The 15,206-nt window shown below is 38.1% G+C and overlaps 1 protein-coding gene and 1 pseudogene across 4 annotated transcripts in view; one reads left to right on the plus strand and one right to left on the minus strand.

Moving 5' to 3' along the window:
* Positions 1–645: 645 nt before the first annotated feature.
* LOC119540538 lies at positions 646–3,385 on the minus strand (annotated as a pseudogene).
* Positions 3,386–4,178: 793 nt separating this feature from the next.
* Positions 4,179–15,206, plus strand: part of CDK19 (cyclin dependent kinase 19) — a 246,541-nt gene continuing 235,513 nt past the window's right edge. For 3 of the 4 annotated variants that reach the window (XM_037843951.1, XM_037843950.1, XM_037843955.1), the window contains exon 1: positions 4,179–4,343. In XM_037843951.1, the coding sequence (XP_037699879.1) occupies positions 4,216–4,343 (128 nt within the window). In that variant the 5' untranslated portion in view covers positions 4,179–4,215. Of the gene's footprint in view, positions 4,344–4,658; positions 5,091–15,206 lie in introns of those variants that run through there. The other variant, XM_037843952.1, reaches the window with a different exon arrangement.

The following is a 15,206-nucleotide window of genomic DNA, read 5'->3' on the forward strand; positions in this document are numbered from 1 at the left end:
TTCCCCAGAGGAGGAAGAATGCAACCACAGACGTAAGACTGCATTGACTGTATCTTAATCTTAAACACTAAGCTTAGTAAAACATCAGGTCTTAAGCCCCTTTAATGATTATACTAGCGACTTGATGTCCTCACACTGTATGGAATGTCTTTGTTTCAAAATCATGTATTATTCTTTGCACCCTCCCACCCTTTCCTTGTGGAGCACTATTCCTCCAGACAGGCCACCACTGGAGAACCTCTCCTGTTCGTAAGTCCCATAAATCTTTGTCTACTTCTGTGCTTGGTACGTTTTTTGGTCTTGCAACAGCACCAGCCCATGCTCTGCATGAAGTTGGTCTGGGCCTGAACACTAATGTAATAACTTCTTTCTTCTCACCTTCCTCCAATTTGTCTGGAACACTCTTGTCAGAAAGATCTTCTGAAGACACAGACTAGTTTACATTACTCTTAGCTCAAATGTCTTTAATGCCTTCATATTGTCTACAGCATTATGCAATCTTACAAATATAGCTTTCCAAATATAGCTTTTCATCATTTGACCTCTGATAATCTACAGTCTCCACTTCCTCCTTGTATTCTTCTTTTTTTTAACATAAATTAACTCATTTATTATAGCATCAAATTGTGGAGCTTCCGGTGTCTCTCATTTCCTCAGTCTTCTGATGGTGGACTTTACTGTGCCTGCAGAGGTGGTGTTGGAGGTCCAGACACCTCCAGCGACTGTTTTCAAGCAGGAAATGCACTGTCAGATCCTCACAGCTTGTCTGTTCATTTTGGTTTTGCCACAGAAGGAGCAAGTGTACTTGGTGTGCTGGCTGATTTCAACTTTCTTCACCATTTTCCTGGAGGGGCCATAATGGGTCTACATTTACCTACCATTCCAATCTTCTCGGTGCATTTAGCCAGGTTGAGGCAAACTAGCTCTGAGTTCAGAGAGCCCTGTCTCTCTTCTTATCCATCCCCTTGCCTTGCCTTAATCTGTTATATTCAAATTTCTTGCATATCTTAGACCATATTATGCTCTCTCATAATATATGTACATGTGCTTTCTCTGAAATTATTTCCCTGCTTCCTACCCTCATTTGTCTGCCAGGCCAAGTCCTACTCATCTTTTAAATTTTGGCTTAATCCTATCTCCTTCATGAAGCATACCCTGACTCTCCTAGACTTCAGAACTTCTCCTATTACTGCTTGTACCCACACAGTTAATTTATATATCAATTTTTAAAAATTTTTCATATACTTTCAAACTTTCAAAATAGGACAAACTTTCAAAATAGGACAGTTACAAAAATAATACAAATCCTATACAGAGAATGTGAACATACCCCTACCATCCATACATAGATCCACCAATTTTTAACATTTTGCCACATTTACCATATCATTCTATCGATCTACCTACCTACCTACCTACTTACCTATTCATTATCTGAACACTTGAGTGTAGGTTGTATTCTCATGCTCCTCTGATATTTAATATGACCATGTACATTTCCCAAGAACGAGGATATTCATTTATGTAATCAGCTTAAATGCAATTATCAAGTGCAAGAAATTTAACATTGATATAAATCCTAGTCTATATTCCATTTTTTTCATATGTCCCAATAATGTTCCTGTTCTGGTTTGCTAATGCTGCCATTATGCAAAACACCAGAAATGGACTGGCTTTTTATAATGGGGGTTTATTTGGTCATAAAGTTACAATCCTAAGGCCATAAAAGTGTCCAAACTAAGGCATCAACAATAAGGTACCTTCACTGAGGAATGGCTGATCGCATCCGGAAAATCTGTTAGCTGGGAGGGCACATGGTTGGCATCTGCTCTGGGGTTCTGGTTTCAAAATGGCTTTCTCCAAAATGTCTCTGGGCTTGTCTTTCTTAGCTTCTCCAGAGCAAACTCTGGGTTAGCATCTCCAAAGCATCAGCAAGCACCACTAAGCGTCAGTTCCCAAGTGTCTCTCCAAAAGTCTCTCTCAGTTGCCCTGGGGCATTTTGTCTTCTCTTAGCTTCTCTGGAGCAAACTCTGGGCTAGCATCTCAAAGCGTCAGCAACAGTCTGGGCCTGTGATGGCTCTTTTTAAAGGACTCCAGTAAACTAATCAAAATCCATGCTGAATGGGCCGGGCCACACCTCCATGGAAGTAATCTATAGTTGGGTGAGTCACATCTCCATGGAAACAACCTAATCCAAATACCCTACAAGACTGGATTAAAAGATCATGGCTTTGTGGGGGTCATAATATATCCCAACGGGCACAGTCCCTTACAGCCTTCTCTTTTCTCTTCCCTTGCTAGGCTTCATATTGAATCATGTATTGCATTTAATTGTCATTGTCTCCTTAGTTGCTCTTTCTTCTTTTTTAATTGTGGAAACATATATATACAAAATAAACTTTCCCATATCAACCACTTGCACACATACCATTTAATGAGATTAATCACATTCACAATATCGTGGTACATTCACCACCTTTCATTACTATAACTTTCCCATATCCCCAAACAGAAACCCTACATCCATTATGCATTAACTCCCTGTACTCCTGCAGACAGCTTATTTTTTTTTATTTGCTTACATGTTCACTTCAATAGGTTTTAGTTCCCAGTCAGAAAAAGATCAGTTTTCATCAGGTATCTCCAGCACTGATCTTAGTGCCTAGCAATAAGAGAAACTCAAATACTACTTGATTGCAGATACCTTCAAGAACTGAGGAAGATTCCTAGGGAGGAGCTGTCGTGAATAAACGATCCTCTCTCCTTCTTCCAGTTTTCCAGGCTTCTTCCATAACTTAGTAGGCAGGAGTCACTATTAACTTTCTTTACCACTTGAGGTAGAATTGACTATTCCTTCGTGTTCCCAGTGAATGCGGTACCTAAATCCTACCCTAGTGCCAATCACGTTTACGTTCATTTGGATTTCAAGCATCTGAGATTTTATCCAAGCAATAATGAAATGAATCATTGTACACACTGATCACAGGGACTTTCTTAAACTTTCTAGAAGAACCTCACCATTTTGCACAGAATATTAAAAAAAAAAAAGCCTTTCTATAAAACCAAAATGATTGTTTTAAGAATGCTGCATCCTTCAGGCACTATGGAAACTGCATACATTGGGGAGAGGGATGAGGGCGGGAGGCAAGGGGGACCGACTAGAACGCCAAGGAAAGGATGACTGACTGGGGCTCAGAAGTTAAATGTTCTCCTCAAAACAATGCAAGAATTAGGAAACCGCTGTTGAGTTCTGCATTTGAAATACGATTTTTGCATCGCAAAGAAAAAAGATTCACCTATCAGGAAGAACCCAGCACAACGAATTACCAATCACGAGCGGGAAAAAAGCCAAAGGCTGGGGATACCCAAGCACCAACAAGGACATCATTCGGAAGTCTCCGCCAATGAGCAATTGGACGGGGGCGGGGCAACAGGCGGACCAATTGCCAGAGAAAACAAACAACAATCTGCTGTACAACTGTTCGAACCACACTCCTCGCCTCTTAAACCATCGGAGCCAACTTCTGAGCAACGCACTTGTTAAATACTTTCCACTCGCCTTCTCGCCCGGGGACAGTCATAATGGAGTATGACCCTCTCACCAGAACTAGGGCCTTATTTCGGCCAGTTCCCACAGAACTGTAGAAAGAAAGCGCACTGCAACTTCGAGCTCCCCGCCTTCACTGGGAGTGCAACGCCAGGCTACCTGAGGGGGAGGGGCGGCCCAGTGCGCAAGCGTGCATGCCTTGTGGGGGCGAGGCTGCGGAGTCCCAAGGCAACATGGGAAATGTATTTCTTTCCCTGGTCAAACCGCAGCCGCTCCTGAGAAGTTCGGGACTGCATTTCCCAGGAGCCTTCGCGAGTACGGGGAGGGCGGGCTGGTTTGTTAATAAGCTCGAGGAAGCCGCGGCGCGGCCCACCAGGTTCCAAAACAAGGAAATGAAGGGGGGAGGCGGGACTGGGGGTGCCTGCGGGAGCCGCCGCCGCCGCCGAGGAGTAGGAGGAGGTGGAGGAGGTGGCTGCCGCGGCCGCCGAGGAACCCCTTGCTGAAGGCGGATCGCGGGCGACGGGCGGCGCGCGCGCGCCCGAGAAGCGGCTGTTGGAGAAGTGGAGCGGTTGTCGCGGGGGGAGGAGGAGGAGGAGGAGGAGGAGGAGGAGGAGGGACTGAGCGGCGGCGGCCCCCGCGTCCCGGTGCCTCTATGGGGGAAGCAGACAATGGATTATGATTTCAAGGCGAAGCTGGCGGCGGAGCGGGAGCGGGTGGAGGATTTGTTTGAGTACGAAGGGTGCAAAGTGGGACGCGGCACCTACGGGCACGTCTACAAGGCGAGGCGGAAAGATGGGTAAGAGCAGGGGCGGGGGAAGTAGGCTCGCTCCGGTCCTCGCCCTGCCCGCGACCGGTCGGGATGGATGGGTGGGTGGGAGCCCTGTCGGGCCGTGTCGAGGGGCGCGGCTGAGGTGGTCGCGAGGCGGCGTTCCAGAGCAGTCTCTGAGGGGGCTTCCTCTGCGCGCACTCCTGCGAGGCCCCGTCGCGCCCCTCGAGGTCCCGCGGCGCAGTCCTGTCGGGGGCCGTCGGTGCGGTCCCGGAGGGCGCTTTTTGCGTGCACGGAGCCGGCGGCGGGAGTCGAGTTGTGAACCTCGGTCGGAGGTGGAGTTTGTGGGGTCCGGTCTCCTGGGGAGACGCGGAGGGCGGGGAGAAATTGGCCAAGGAGTTGCCGCCCCGGCCCTGGGCTGGTGACGGTCGTTGTTGAACTTCCAATCGGCTGAGCCTCTCCCAGGGGCGGCGGTTTCAATCCTCGCAGCGCAGTCCGTCGGGCGGCGGAGCGCCGGGGTTCCCGCTAGCCTCTGGGGTCTGACCCGACGGGCATCGCGACCCCCGCCCCTGGGGCCAGTCAGCCGGAGTTGATCCTTAAGCACAGTTCTTTCCGACCCCGTAGTGTACCCGGTAACTTCTTGACCCCTCTTCACCCGCCTCGGATTTCGCATTCTCAAACATTCTGAGTTCCGCAACTTCCCTGGAACGTGGGACCTTCGCGAGAGACTAACCCGGTTTTCTGCGTGAGAACTTCAGAGTTCGCCCAGGTTCTCTGGTAAACCCCCCACCGCAGCCTCTCTCACTTCAGTATTCTAATTACCTGCACTCCATCCTCTGCCAAATGACTGCGTGCTGCAGCTTACTGGGTACCTGGAGTAACAAGGAAGGAATACGGAGCGACCCAGAGTTGGGCCTGAACCTTTGTTTTCTTGGGAGTTGAGGGAGAACCGTAGCAACCCCCACCGAATGTTCCCTTAGCAGAAGATGAGCTGGATTATCTGTTGAGGTACAGCCTGAGGGCAGAGAGCTGGTAGTGCAGGACAGGTGGAACCAGCTCCCTGCTTGCGAAGTGTGGGTTTAAACCAATTGTCATCGCATGTCCAGTCCTTGCAGAAATTCCCCTCCCCCAGGTTAGGGAGCCAAGGAAGATCTGTCTGGCCCGGTTATTCTCTACGGTCGGTCATTCTATAGGGAGGAGAGTTTACAGGATTGTAGTCGAACTTTCTGAATGAACTGATTATCAGCCATGCTGACATTAGTAACATTTGAAGTGCTGCTTATCTTTCTCCGCATTCTGTTGTAATCTGATATGCTTGATTTATGAACGCTAGGACCAAAGTAGGAAGAGGGTGTGTGTGTGTGTGTGCGCGCGCGCGGGCGTGCTTTCAAACGTAACTTTATAAAGCGTTCTATCATAAACTATCGGAGACATTTGCACCGGGTTTTACCTCCCCAGTCCAGATTTGTGTTATTAGTGTCAAGAACTGAGAGACTTGAGACAGTTGAGAAAGTGTTTTCTGTGAAAGTATGTTGAAAAGTACAAAGCACTATACAAGTGTAATGGATTATTATTATTGCAGGTATCTTTTTTCTCATGTCTGAATAGGCCCTATATTAAGGTTTTGGTAAACTTTTCTCACTATTCTTTTAGTTAATTACCAGGTATTCTTGAATGAATATCATGGGATGTGAGGCATTATAATTGTATTTTGTTTTTGGAATACCCACTCTACTTGTTATACTGTTGTTCCTGTGGGAGTCTTATCAGATACACTTGGGGAAAGCACATCAAGTTTTCTTATTTGGACATTGGTGTTACAAAATAAATCAAAAGGTGGTGCTTTTCACACTCATGCTCACTTTATAATATTTTTGCACTAGAATTTTAAAATGTATTTTGATTTTATATTGTTAGCTTCTTTTTATCAGATCACATTTGAGAAAAGTTAAAAATCCTGCTTCAGAATTCTATTTGTATAGCACAGACTTAACAAAAAAACCCCAGGTAATTTAATTCCAGCTTCTATTTTTCTTTTTGACTATTTTCCCCTTTAATAAAGTTCATGATTCAAATTCACTTCCTTCTTGAGTGAAATTTATTTGATTAGAAGTAATAAAGCTGCTTTAGAAGATCAAGATGGTTTCATCACAGCAGATCAGTTTTGTGTATCTTCGAAACATTTTTTTTTTTTAATTCTTAGGATTTAGAAGCATTAGCTTAAATCACTGTGTTACATTTTATATGCACTGTATTGCATAAAGTATTTTTTTTCTTGGATCTAGAGTGTGGTTGAGATTTGAAGCTTTAAACTAAAAACCCTTATCTCATGTGGGTTGGTAGAGGCATTAGTTTTATATTTTATTAGTTTTATGATGTTAGCAATTTGAAAGAACAAGAAGTTTTTAATGATGGTTCTGAACTGATGCACATTTGCTGAGTAAAGAATTTTACACCCTGATCATGGTGTTTCCAGATTTCATTTCGGTTGACTCAGAAAAACGTATAATGCTATTTTAGGAAATGAGAGAAATCACATGTGTATGTTAAAGAGAAATTATTCTGCTGTATATAATGTATTATATAACCAAAAAATTGTTCTGCTCTATAGAAGAATCACTGGAAGAATAACTTAATAGAAAATATCATTAGAAGAGCTTCTGCTTGAAGTTTAATACTACAGTTTACGAAATCTTAAAATAGTATTTCTCTTGAAATATGACTTTAATTTAGGCTATATTAATTATGCTGCACGAATTTGTAACCTAGACTAGAAATGCAGGATTTATAGCTGGGTTTTACATCTTTAATAAAAATGTTATTTGTTCCAGCCCCTCCCCCTTTTTTTCCTTTTTTGAGAAGAGAGTCTGTTGATCGAAATATCCTGTTTTAAAAATCAGTCTTAAAAATTGTTCTTGAAGAGAAACAACTTCAGAATATTTCTAGAGCTTTTTACAATGAACAAGAATTTGTAAAACTTTCCTTTTTCTTTCAACATTAGTAAAAAGGCAACCATAACAATTTATGATTACAAATCTCAAGACCCTATTTCTCAAGTTGGAAACACTTTTTGTTTTGATTGACAAATGAATATTGTTAAAAAGTTCTTTTGTCAATAAGTTTCAGAAAAACGTGATTCCAGTAGGGTAGTGTTATGTCTGAAAACTGTTGTACCCAACAATACTACTATTCAACTTTGCAGATATTTAGTCTTTTGAAAAACTCCAGTAAAAGAATGCTCCCTATTGGATATGTGTTAGTAACTGAAAGTGAAATGGTTGAAAGAGACATATTACGGAGTTTCAGTTTTGCCTCAGGGTTTCATATGAGTAGTTGTGACTACATAGCTTAATACATGTCATGAAATTTTCACGAATAAATGTAGTAGGTACATGTAGGTGCACAAACGTAAATAATAGGTACAATAGTATTAGCCTGTATTTGATGGAGTTTCACATTTGGATGGTAGCCAAAATAGATTGTTGTATTTGCATTTTTTTGGAAACCTTCAGAAAATTCAAGATGTATCAGTATAATCAAACCATTTTAGGACTTTCAAGAGTTTTAGATCATCTAGTTCTACTTCCTCATTTTATGCATGACAAAACCAGAGCTTTGAGAGGTTGACATGCGCAAATTCTCGCAGCAAAGAACAAGCCTGTAATCCAGATCTTTTGACTTGGAGTTCTTACATTTTCTACTGTTTAATTTCCTAATACCAAATAAAAAAGGCCTTGTTACCTCCAGTCTTGATAATTTTATTGGATAATTTTTTTCCTTGCAAAAAATATATCTATACTGAAATTATGAAAAATGGAAAAGAGTAAATATCATGCATGAAGACATTTAAATAAAGTAAGCGTGCAGGCATGTAGATTCTACCCTACGTGGCTGTAGCTCTTCATTTGGTTTTCTTCAGGCCCATTGTCACTTCTTCCAGCCATCATCTCTGATTTGCGCAGTATCCTAATTGATCTCTCCATTGGTTTTATAGTACAAGATCCAAGTTGCTGCTAGTGTCATTTTCCTACAAAACATAATCAGTCATGTCCTATCTTTAAAAACTGTGTCTGTCCTATGGTTTACAGGATCAGATCCAATCTTGATTCCTCAGTCTGACATATAAAGCCATTCACATTCTGATCCTAAAGTCTTTCCAGTCTTTTCATCTGCCACTGACTCCCTCATTTTTCCAATGCATACAAGCCATATGTTTTCGTAGTATTAAACTCATGATTTCTAGGACTTGCCAGGCTCTCTCATGTCTCATTTTCTTCTGTGCTACATTCAAACTAGAATGGCCTTTCCTTGCCACTTTCTCTACTCTGTAACACCCACAAAATTGGCAAACTCTTGCTCACACTAAAAAGCCTAACTCAAATAATCTCCTAGAATCCTTCACTCATGGTGTCCATTAGCTGTGGTTCTGCACCCCTTTGTTCTTATATGTGTAATATCCCTTGTGTGCTTTTAATATTCCCCATAAACTATTAGCTCCAAAAGAGTCTTCCTCATTCTTCTAGCTCTAGCACCTTACAGAGTTGGGAATAAATGCACATTAAAAAGTTGGTTAAATTTAAAAAACAAAAACAGAAATCCCCTAAATTGATAAACATACTTCACTGATTTTAAAAGCAGATCAAATCCTTTAAAACTTAGGTTTATTTACTTTTCTTAAAAAGCAATGTTTTCAGTAATTGTTTATGAAATACTGAAATATGGTGATATTGCCTGACACAGGTGGTTTTATAGCACTGATTAGGTCTAGTGTATTTTTTCTAAGAAATTATTGGCTGCTTTTCAAGGCAGTCAGTACATTTCTATTAATAGATATTAATAGATAGGCAAATTATTTCAAGATATTAAGCATAGTTTTTCTCCTAGGCCAGCTCTTTTAGAATTATTAACTATAGTAATCTGTGTTCTATGTTTTTGCTAGCTGTTGCACAGAGATGTTTAGAAAATGTCAGTATTCAAACATATTTAGTAAGTTTTTTGGTATTGTGTACTTATGTTAAAAAATAAGTATCTTTAGCACTTAAATCTAGTAGACATTGTTTTGTGTTTAATTGGTTCTTCATTTCTGTGGTGCAAAACATTCAAAAACTTTATTTCTGAGGTTCAAGGGAAATAGATGTTCTTTTCAATGAAATTTGATTGTCTAGAGCAGGGGCTGGCCACCTTTTTCTGAAAAGAGGCAGTATTAAATATTTTAGGCTTTGTGTCCGGACTGTCTCTGTTGCCAAAGCAGCTGTGGACCATATATAAATGAATATGAATTAGCCTGACTGGTTCTAGTAGAACTTTATGGGTAAAAACAGGTGATGGGCTGGATTTGGCTCTCAGACTGTGGTTTGTGGACCCCTGGTCTAGAACAGTGATGTCCAATGGAACTTTCTGTGATGGTAGAAGTGGTCTGTACCTATGCTGTCCAATATGGTAGCACCAGTCACATGTGGCTGTTGAACACTTGAAATGTGGTTCGTGTGACTGAGAAATTGTAACTTGGATATGGCTATCATATTAGAGTGTGCAAGTTTAGGGTCTTTGGAAGGGGTGGCTCAGCAATATATTTACGATTCTCTAAACGATGAAGTGACCTTTTAATAAACATGTAAAATGAAGGTGTGAACAGATGAAATAGGAAAATTCTTGGCTCTTTCAAGTTATAGGAACAATTTTGAGACTGAAATAGCTTGATAAAGCAAACCAGTACTTGAACTGAGGAACTGTCAATTTGTGAATGGAATCAAGGATATCTGATTATTTTTTCAGAAAATGTTTTGTTTAAAAAAGTGTTTTTAGCAAGTGTTTTTAGCATGCATGGGCATAAAAAGACATGATGTAAAGTACGTCTTCCTTTCGTTCCCTAAGCACCCCTTTTCCCTTACTCTGGAGACAGCCATTCTTGAGTGTCCTTATGGAGAGGTTTTCTTGGTGTTTGTGTGTGTGTTGGTGGTGTGTGTATTTAGTGTATTTAAAGACAAATAATAACGTATTTTACACATTCTTTGTATTTTTTAACCTTAAATATAACTTTAAAATCATCGTACATTTGATGTACAGAGATGCCTGGTTTCTTTTAATAGTTTTGTATTTTGTTATATTGACTTACATAATTTATTTAATCATCCTTCTTGGTGGACATTTAGATGGCTTCCAGTCTTTTGCTAGTACTAACACTGCAATTAATATCCTAGTATATACAGCTTTTTGTGCGTATTAATATATCTCTAAGTTGATTTCCTAGAAGCTGCTTACCTTTGGAAGCAATGGCTTGAAATGATTTTGCTTTTTGGTCTTGTACAAGATATAAATCCCGAGAGACTGGGGATTGAAGGGTTGAGGATAAGGAAGAGAAATGTTAAAGACTTTAAAAATAATTGCTAATATATAAAAATGAGTTCTAAATCATTCAATGTAAGAAATGAGGGTTACTGTTTTAGTGACTTCTTGGAAAGGCATGTCTCTGAGTTTAAAAAGGAAAGGAGTGGTTCTGTGGTAAGGTTTTGTAATACATTGCATGCCAATATTGATGAATTAAATATTTTTCTTTTGGGGTACTTTATTTCTGAACTGGGTATGCTGGAAAAATAAATTAATTTATTTTTGAATTTTGAATTGGTTTGATTTTGAACTGTGTGTTTTGAAAATTTTTCAAGTAGTGCAATGAGGATTAGATATCAAGAAACTTTAAGGCAAGATAATTTTCTTTGGTGGTAAACTATTAGAGTAAGGGTATTTGGCTAATGTGTTTTTAGAGATCAACTTGTTCATTTTTTTTGTGATGTTATGACTGTATAATATTAGTGTGGCTTTTGGGTTCCAAAACAAAGGGATAAGAAATTTTTATTTTCAAGAGAGCATTTTTATATTTTGAATTACTATCATGGCTATTTTGTTAAAAATAGGTAGTTGTTTTTAGGTCTAGAGTCATAAAGAAGTAGTGGACAAAGCCATTTAAAGATTTTTGTCCATTTATAAATAGCTAATATTTATAAATATTCCAACACTTCCTGCAATAGCTGTTTTGAGCATGCATTGTGCAGGATAAAAGAAAGTCTCAAGAGAGATGACAGGATATAATTCAGGATGCAGGTTGGTAGCATTAGTTTTTATTGAGGGTCTCAGTTCCCAACAGAAGTGAGTGATAGGTCAGAGAGAAATAAAAACCTTTAAAATCCTCAAATAGTTGATGTCCTTATAAAAATATCTTTAATTTCTAATAGAATAAGTCTTGCTAAAGAAAAACCACACTGGGGACTTTAAACCTGTTGTATGTTTTCTACTTAAAAACATTTTTTCAATGATGCTTCCTTGTTGATCTCAGTTGCTAAGCTATATGTGATTAGGGAATGGATTTAATTACTAAACAGGCCAACTAACTTTGTTTTGTTCTGTGACCATAGATCAAAAGCCAGTCATAGCAAACTGTATTGCAGATGTTTGTAGATATTTACATTTGGCCAGAAAGGTAAGTCCAAGCCTTTTGAAAAAATGAGGTAAAATTTTTGCCTTACCAGTGGGAAAGTTACCATTTTCATTATGATTGTTAAGTTCATCCATAAGAAGGGCAATCAGTTAAGAGCACAAAGTGTGTTGCTTCTGTAAGTTTCCTTTTTCCCTTCCCCTTTTGTAATGCAATTATTATAATTTCATTTAAAGAGTGACAAACACTAGTTAAATCCTGCATTTTTGGATTTAAGTTCAAATTAAAAATTTTAAACTTTTTTTTTAGAAAAGTTATATGTAATTTGATCTTGTGTAATTTAGAAAATTAGCAATTTGCTTACCTTTGTAGTATACTTGCATCAAACTGAAAATATTTTTGTTTTTTCTGCTATAAAAATTATCAAGTAATAGTCATACCTGATTTAAAAATCCCAACAGTACAGTTTTACATACAATGAAAAGTAAAGCCTTCCTTTTCTTTACTGTCCATGTCTCTGCCCCTTGCTCTTCTCAGAGATAACCAGTGTTAACTGCTTCTGTTTTAAGTTTTTCTAGTAACTTTAACTCATATACATGTAATTCTGTTCCTTGATATATTAAATATAGGCCGTTTCTGTTGACTTTCCATTAGAACAGCTGAGCAATTTTGTGAAATATGCTCCTTTTTTCCCTTTTTCCTTCAAATTTATTATTTTTGTTATTTAAGTTTTTTTGGTGGCTACTTTTATGACTTCAAATGATAAGCTTAAAATTTTTTTTCTTCATTATCAAGTTAGATATTAGTGGTCTTCCTGATGTGAATGTTAAGGAAAGTAATACATCTCTGCTTCTATTCTTTTCCTCCATCTATCAATTTTTAAAATACAATTTTATGGCATCCTGGTTTATCCAATGCTTTTTGTCCATGTGTTAATTCTAAAAAGTGAACATTGAAAACCATTCGACAGCATTAAAATATCAAGAAAAATGTGTTTACTGCACAAAAAATTAATAAGTTGAGACCCATCGAGAAGGAAGTATAATTCTTTGTATTAAACTAGTGCTGCTTGAAACAATATTCTAGGTATTGAGGCCTAATGGTTCTTCTTAATTTATTTTGCTCTTTCTCCAAGTCTTCTGGGTCATACTCATTTAACAGTTCTGTTTTGTATCCCATGTGTGGTTTTTCTTGGATTTTTTGTTGTTGTTATTTACTTGAGGACCTCATTGAATAGCTTCTTCATACAGGATGTGTAGACTTTCTTAGTTCTTGTATGTCTAATAGTGTATTTTGTCTTCATACTTGATTAATAATTTGGATGAATATAGAATTATATATTAAAAAATTTTTCTCAGAACCCAAAGCTATTGCTTCATGTCTTCCATCATCTTGTTTGTTCATGGGAAGTTTCTTTATTGGATACTTTTTTTTTTTCATCTCTGGAATCTCTTAAGGTTTTTCACTTTATCCATGCATTCTAAAGTTTCACCAGAGTGTGTCTAGAAAATGTAGGTTCTTTTAATATAAAATTCACCTGGTTTTGTTACCTGTGTCCCTTACAAATTATTTATTCAAATAGGTAATCTTGCACATACTTCAAACTTCAAAAGATACAAAGTGATACTCAGTAGCCTTACTTATTCTTAATTCTACCTCATCCTCTGCTCCCTTGTTCCTTTGGTGGGCCCTTTTGTTTTTGGTTTAGGGCAATTTTTGTTTCCTGCTATTTATTTGCTTTTCCTCAGTTCTCCCTCTTTTGCCTTTCTTGTACTCTTCTTCAGTTATGCTTCTTAGTGAATGTTGACCTTTTAGGCTCTATTTTCTATGTCTCAAATTCCTTCTCAAAATTTTCTTTGTTTTTTCCTTTCTGCATTCTGGGAGAGTTCCTTACTTTAATTTTCTTGATTACCAATTTGTTCTTCAGCTGGTTTGCCATTCTTTCATTTAGCACAACTTGAATTCATTAATCTGATTGAGGTCAACGGGGCATTGGTTTAATAAAGTAAATCCCCCCTTAATATTTAGGTTGTTTAAATTGTTTTGCCATTATAAATAATTCTATAGTAATTTTTTAATGTACCATAACTGTTTTTAGCTTTTGCTTCTTAATATTTTTCTTATGAGTGCTAGACCAAGACAATGAAAACATTCTTCTGTTTTCACTTACAGAGAAATTTTATTGTTTTCCTTATTTAATGTGTAGAGAATTATAATTTATGTCATAACTTAATGAATTCTACTTCGTGCCAGCTGCAAATTTGAGGCCCCTGTGTTTATAACCTAGTTGAAAGGATTGAAACAAAATCTGGTTCACGTTTCCCTCAAATAAGTAAAAACGTGTGTGTGTGTGTGTGTGTGTGTATGTATGTATAAAACTGAACTTTCCCAAACTACTATCAAGAAGAGAACAACAGTGGTCAGTCATGACAGGCAGACGTAATAGTATGAAGAATTGGGTAGAGTAGCAGAAAGCGGCTTTTAGGAAGGTAAGTTAGCGCAGGCTATCACTGTCCTATGACAATAACTTCCATCTATCCACACATTCATCTCTCTGTCTGTTCCTCTTTTCAAATTTCCATTCATCTGTCTATACATACATCTATCCATCTGTCTATCCATCCATCTATCCATTCATCCATCTTCTGTCCATCATCTTTTTCCATCTATCTTCCATTTACCTATCCATTTATCCATCCTTTACTATTTATTATTTGATTCCTTACATGAGCCAAGTATTTTTGCTATAGGTGATGAAAAGACCAAATAAATGAGATATGATTTCTGCCGTCAGAAACCCTGGAAGCATTCACAACAAATTGCTAATAAGGATTATCTATGGGAAGGAAATTGGGATTGAAATACTTTTCTTTAATTGCATGTCCTTTTGTATTGTTTGAAAAAAAATTTGTTTTACTATGTGCATATTACATATTTTAAAAAACAAGACATTTAAGTGGAATATGTGTAACTTTTATTATTGGGAAAAAAGGCAAAAATCTTGTTTAAAAAAATAAAATGGCTTTTATTTTCTTATTATAAAAACCAATATATTCATTAAAGAAAATTTAGGAATATTAGAAGCATAAAGAAGAAAACATACATTACTTGTGATAAGACCACTCAAATTGATAATGCTTTGGTATATTATAGTTTTTTTTTTCCTATGGGTTATTTATACATAATAATATATATTTTTAAATTGAGGTAAAATTCACGTAACATAAAATTCATCTTTTTAAAATCCACAATTCCATGGGTTTTAGTATATTCACAATGTTGTACAGCCATCACTAATTTACTTTCTTTATTTGCCTATTCTGGACATTTCATTCAAATGGAATCATACAATATCTGGCTTCTTGTGTCTAGGTTGTTTCACTTATAATGTTTTCAAGGTTCATCCATATTATAGCATGTATTAGCACTTAATTCTTTTATTTTCCACATTAGAGCTGTTTTAT

The sequence above is a fragment of the Choloepus didactylus genome, chromosome 7 (assembly GCF_015220235.1).
Source record: "Choloepus didactylus isolate mChoDid1 chromosome 7, mChoDid1.pri, whole genome shotgun sequence".
Taxonomy (NCBI): domain Eukaryota; kingdom Metazoa; phylum Chordata; class Mammalia; order Pilosa; family Megalonychidae; genus Choloepus; species Choloepus didactylus.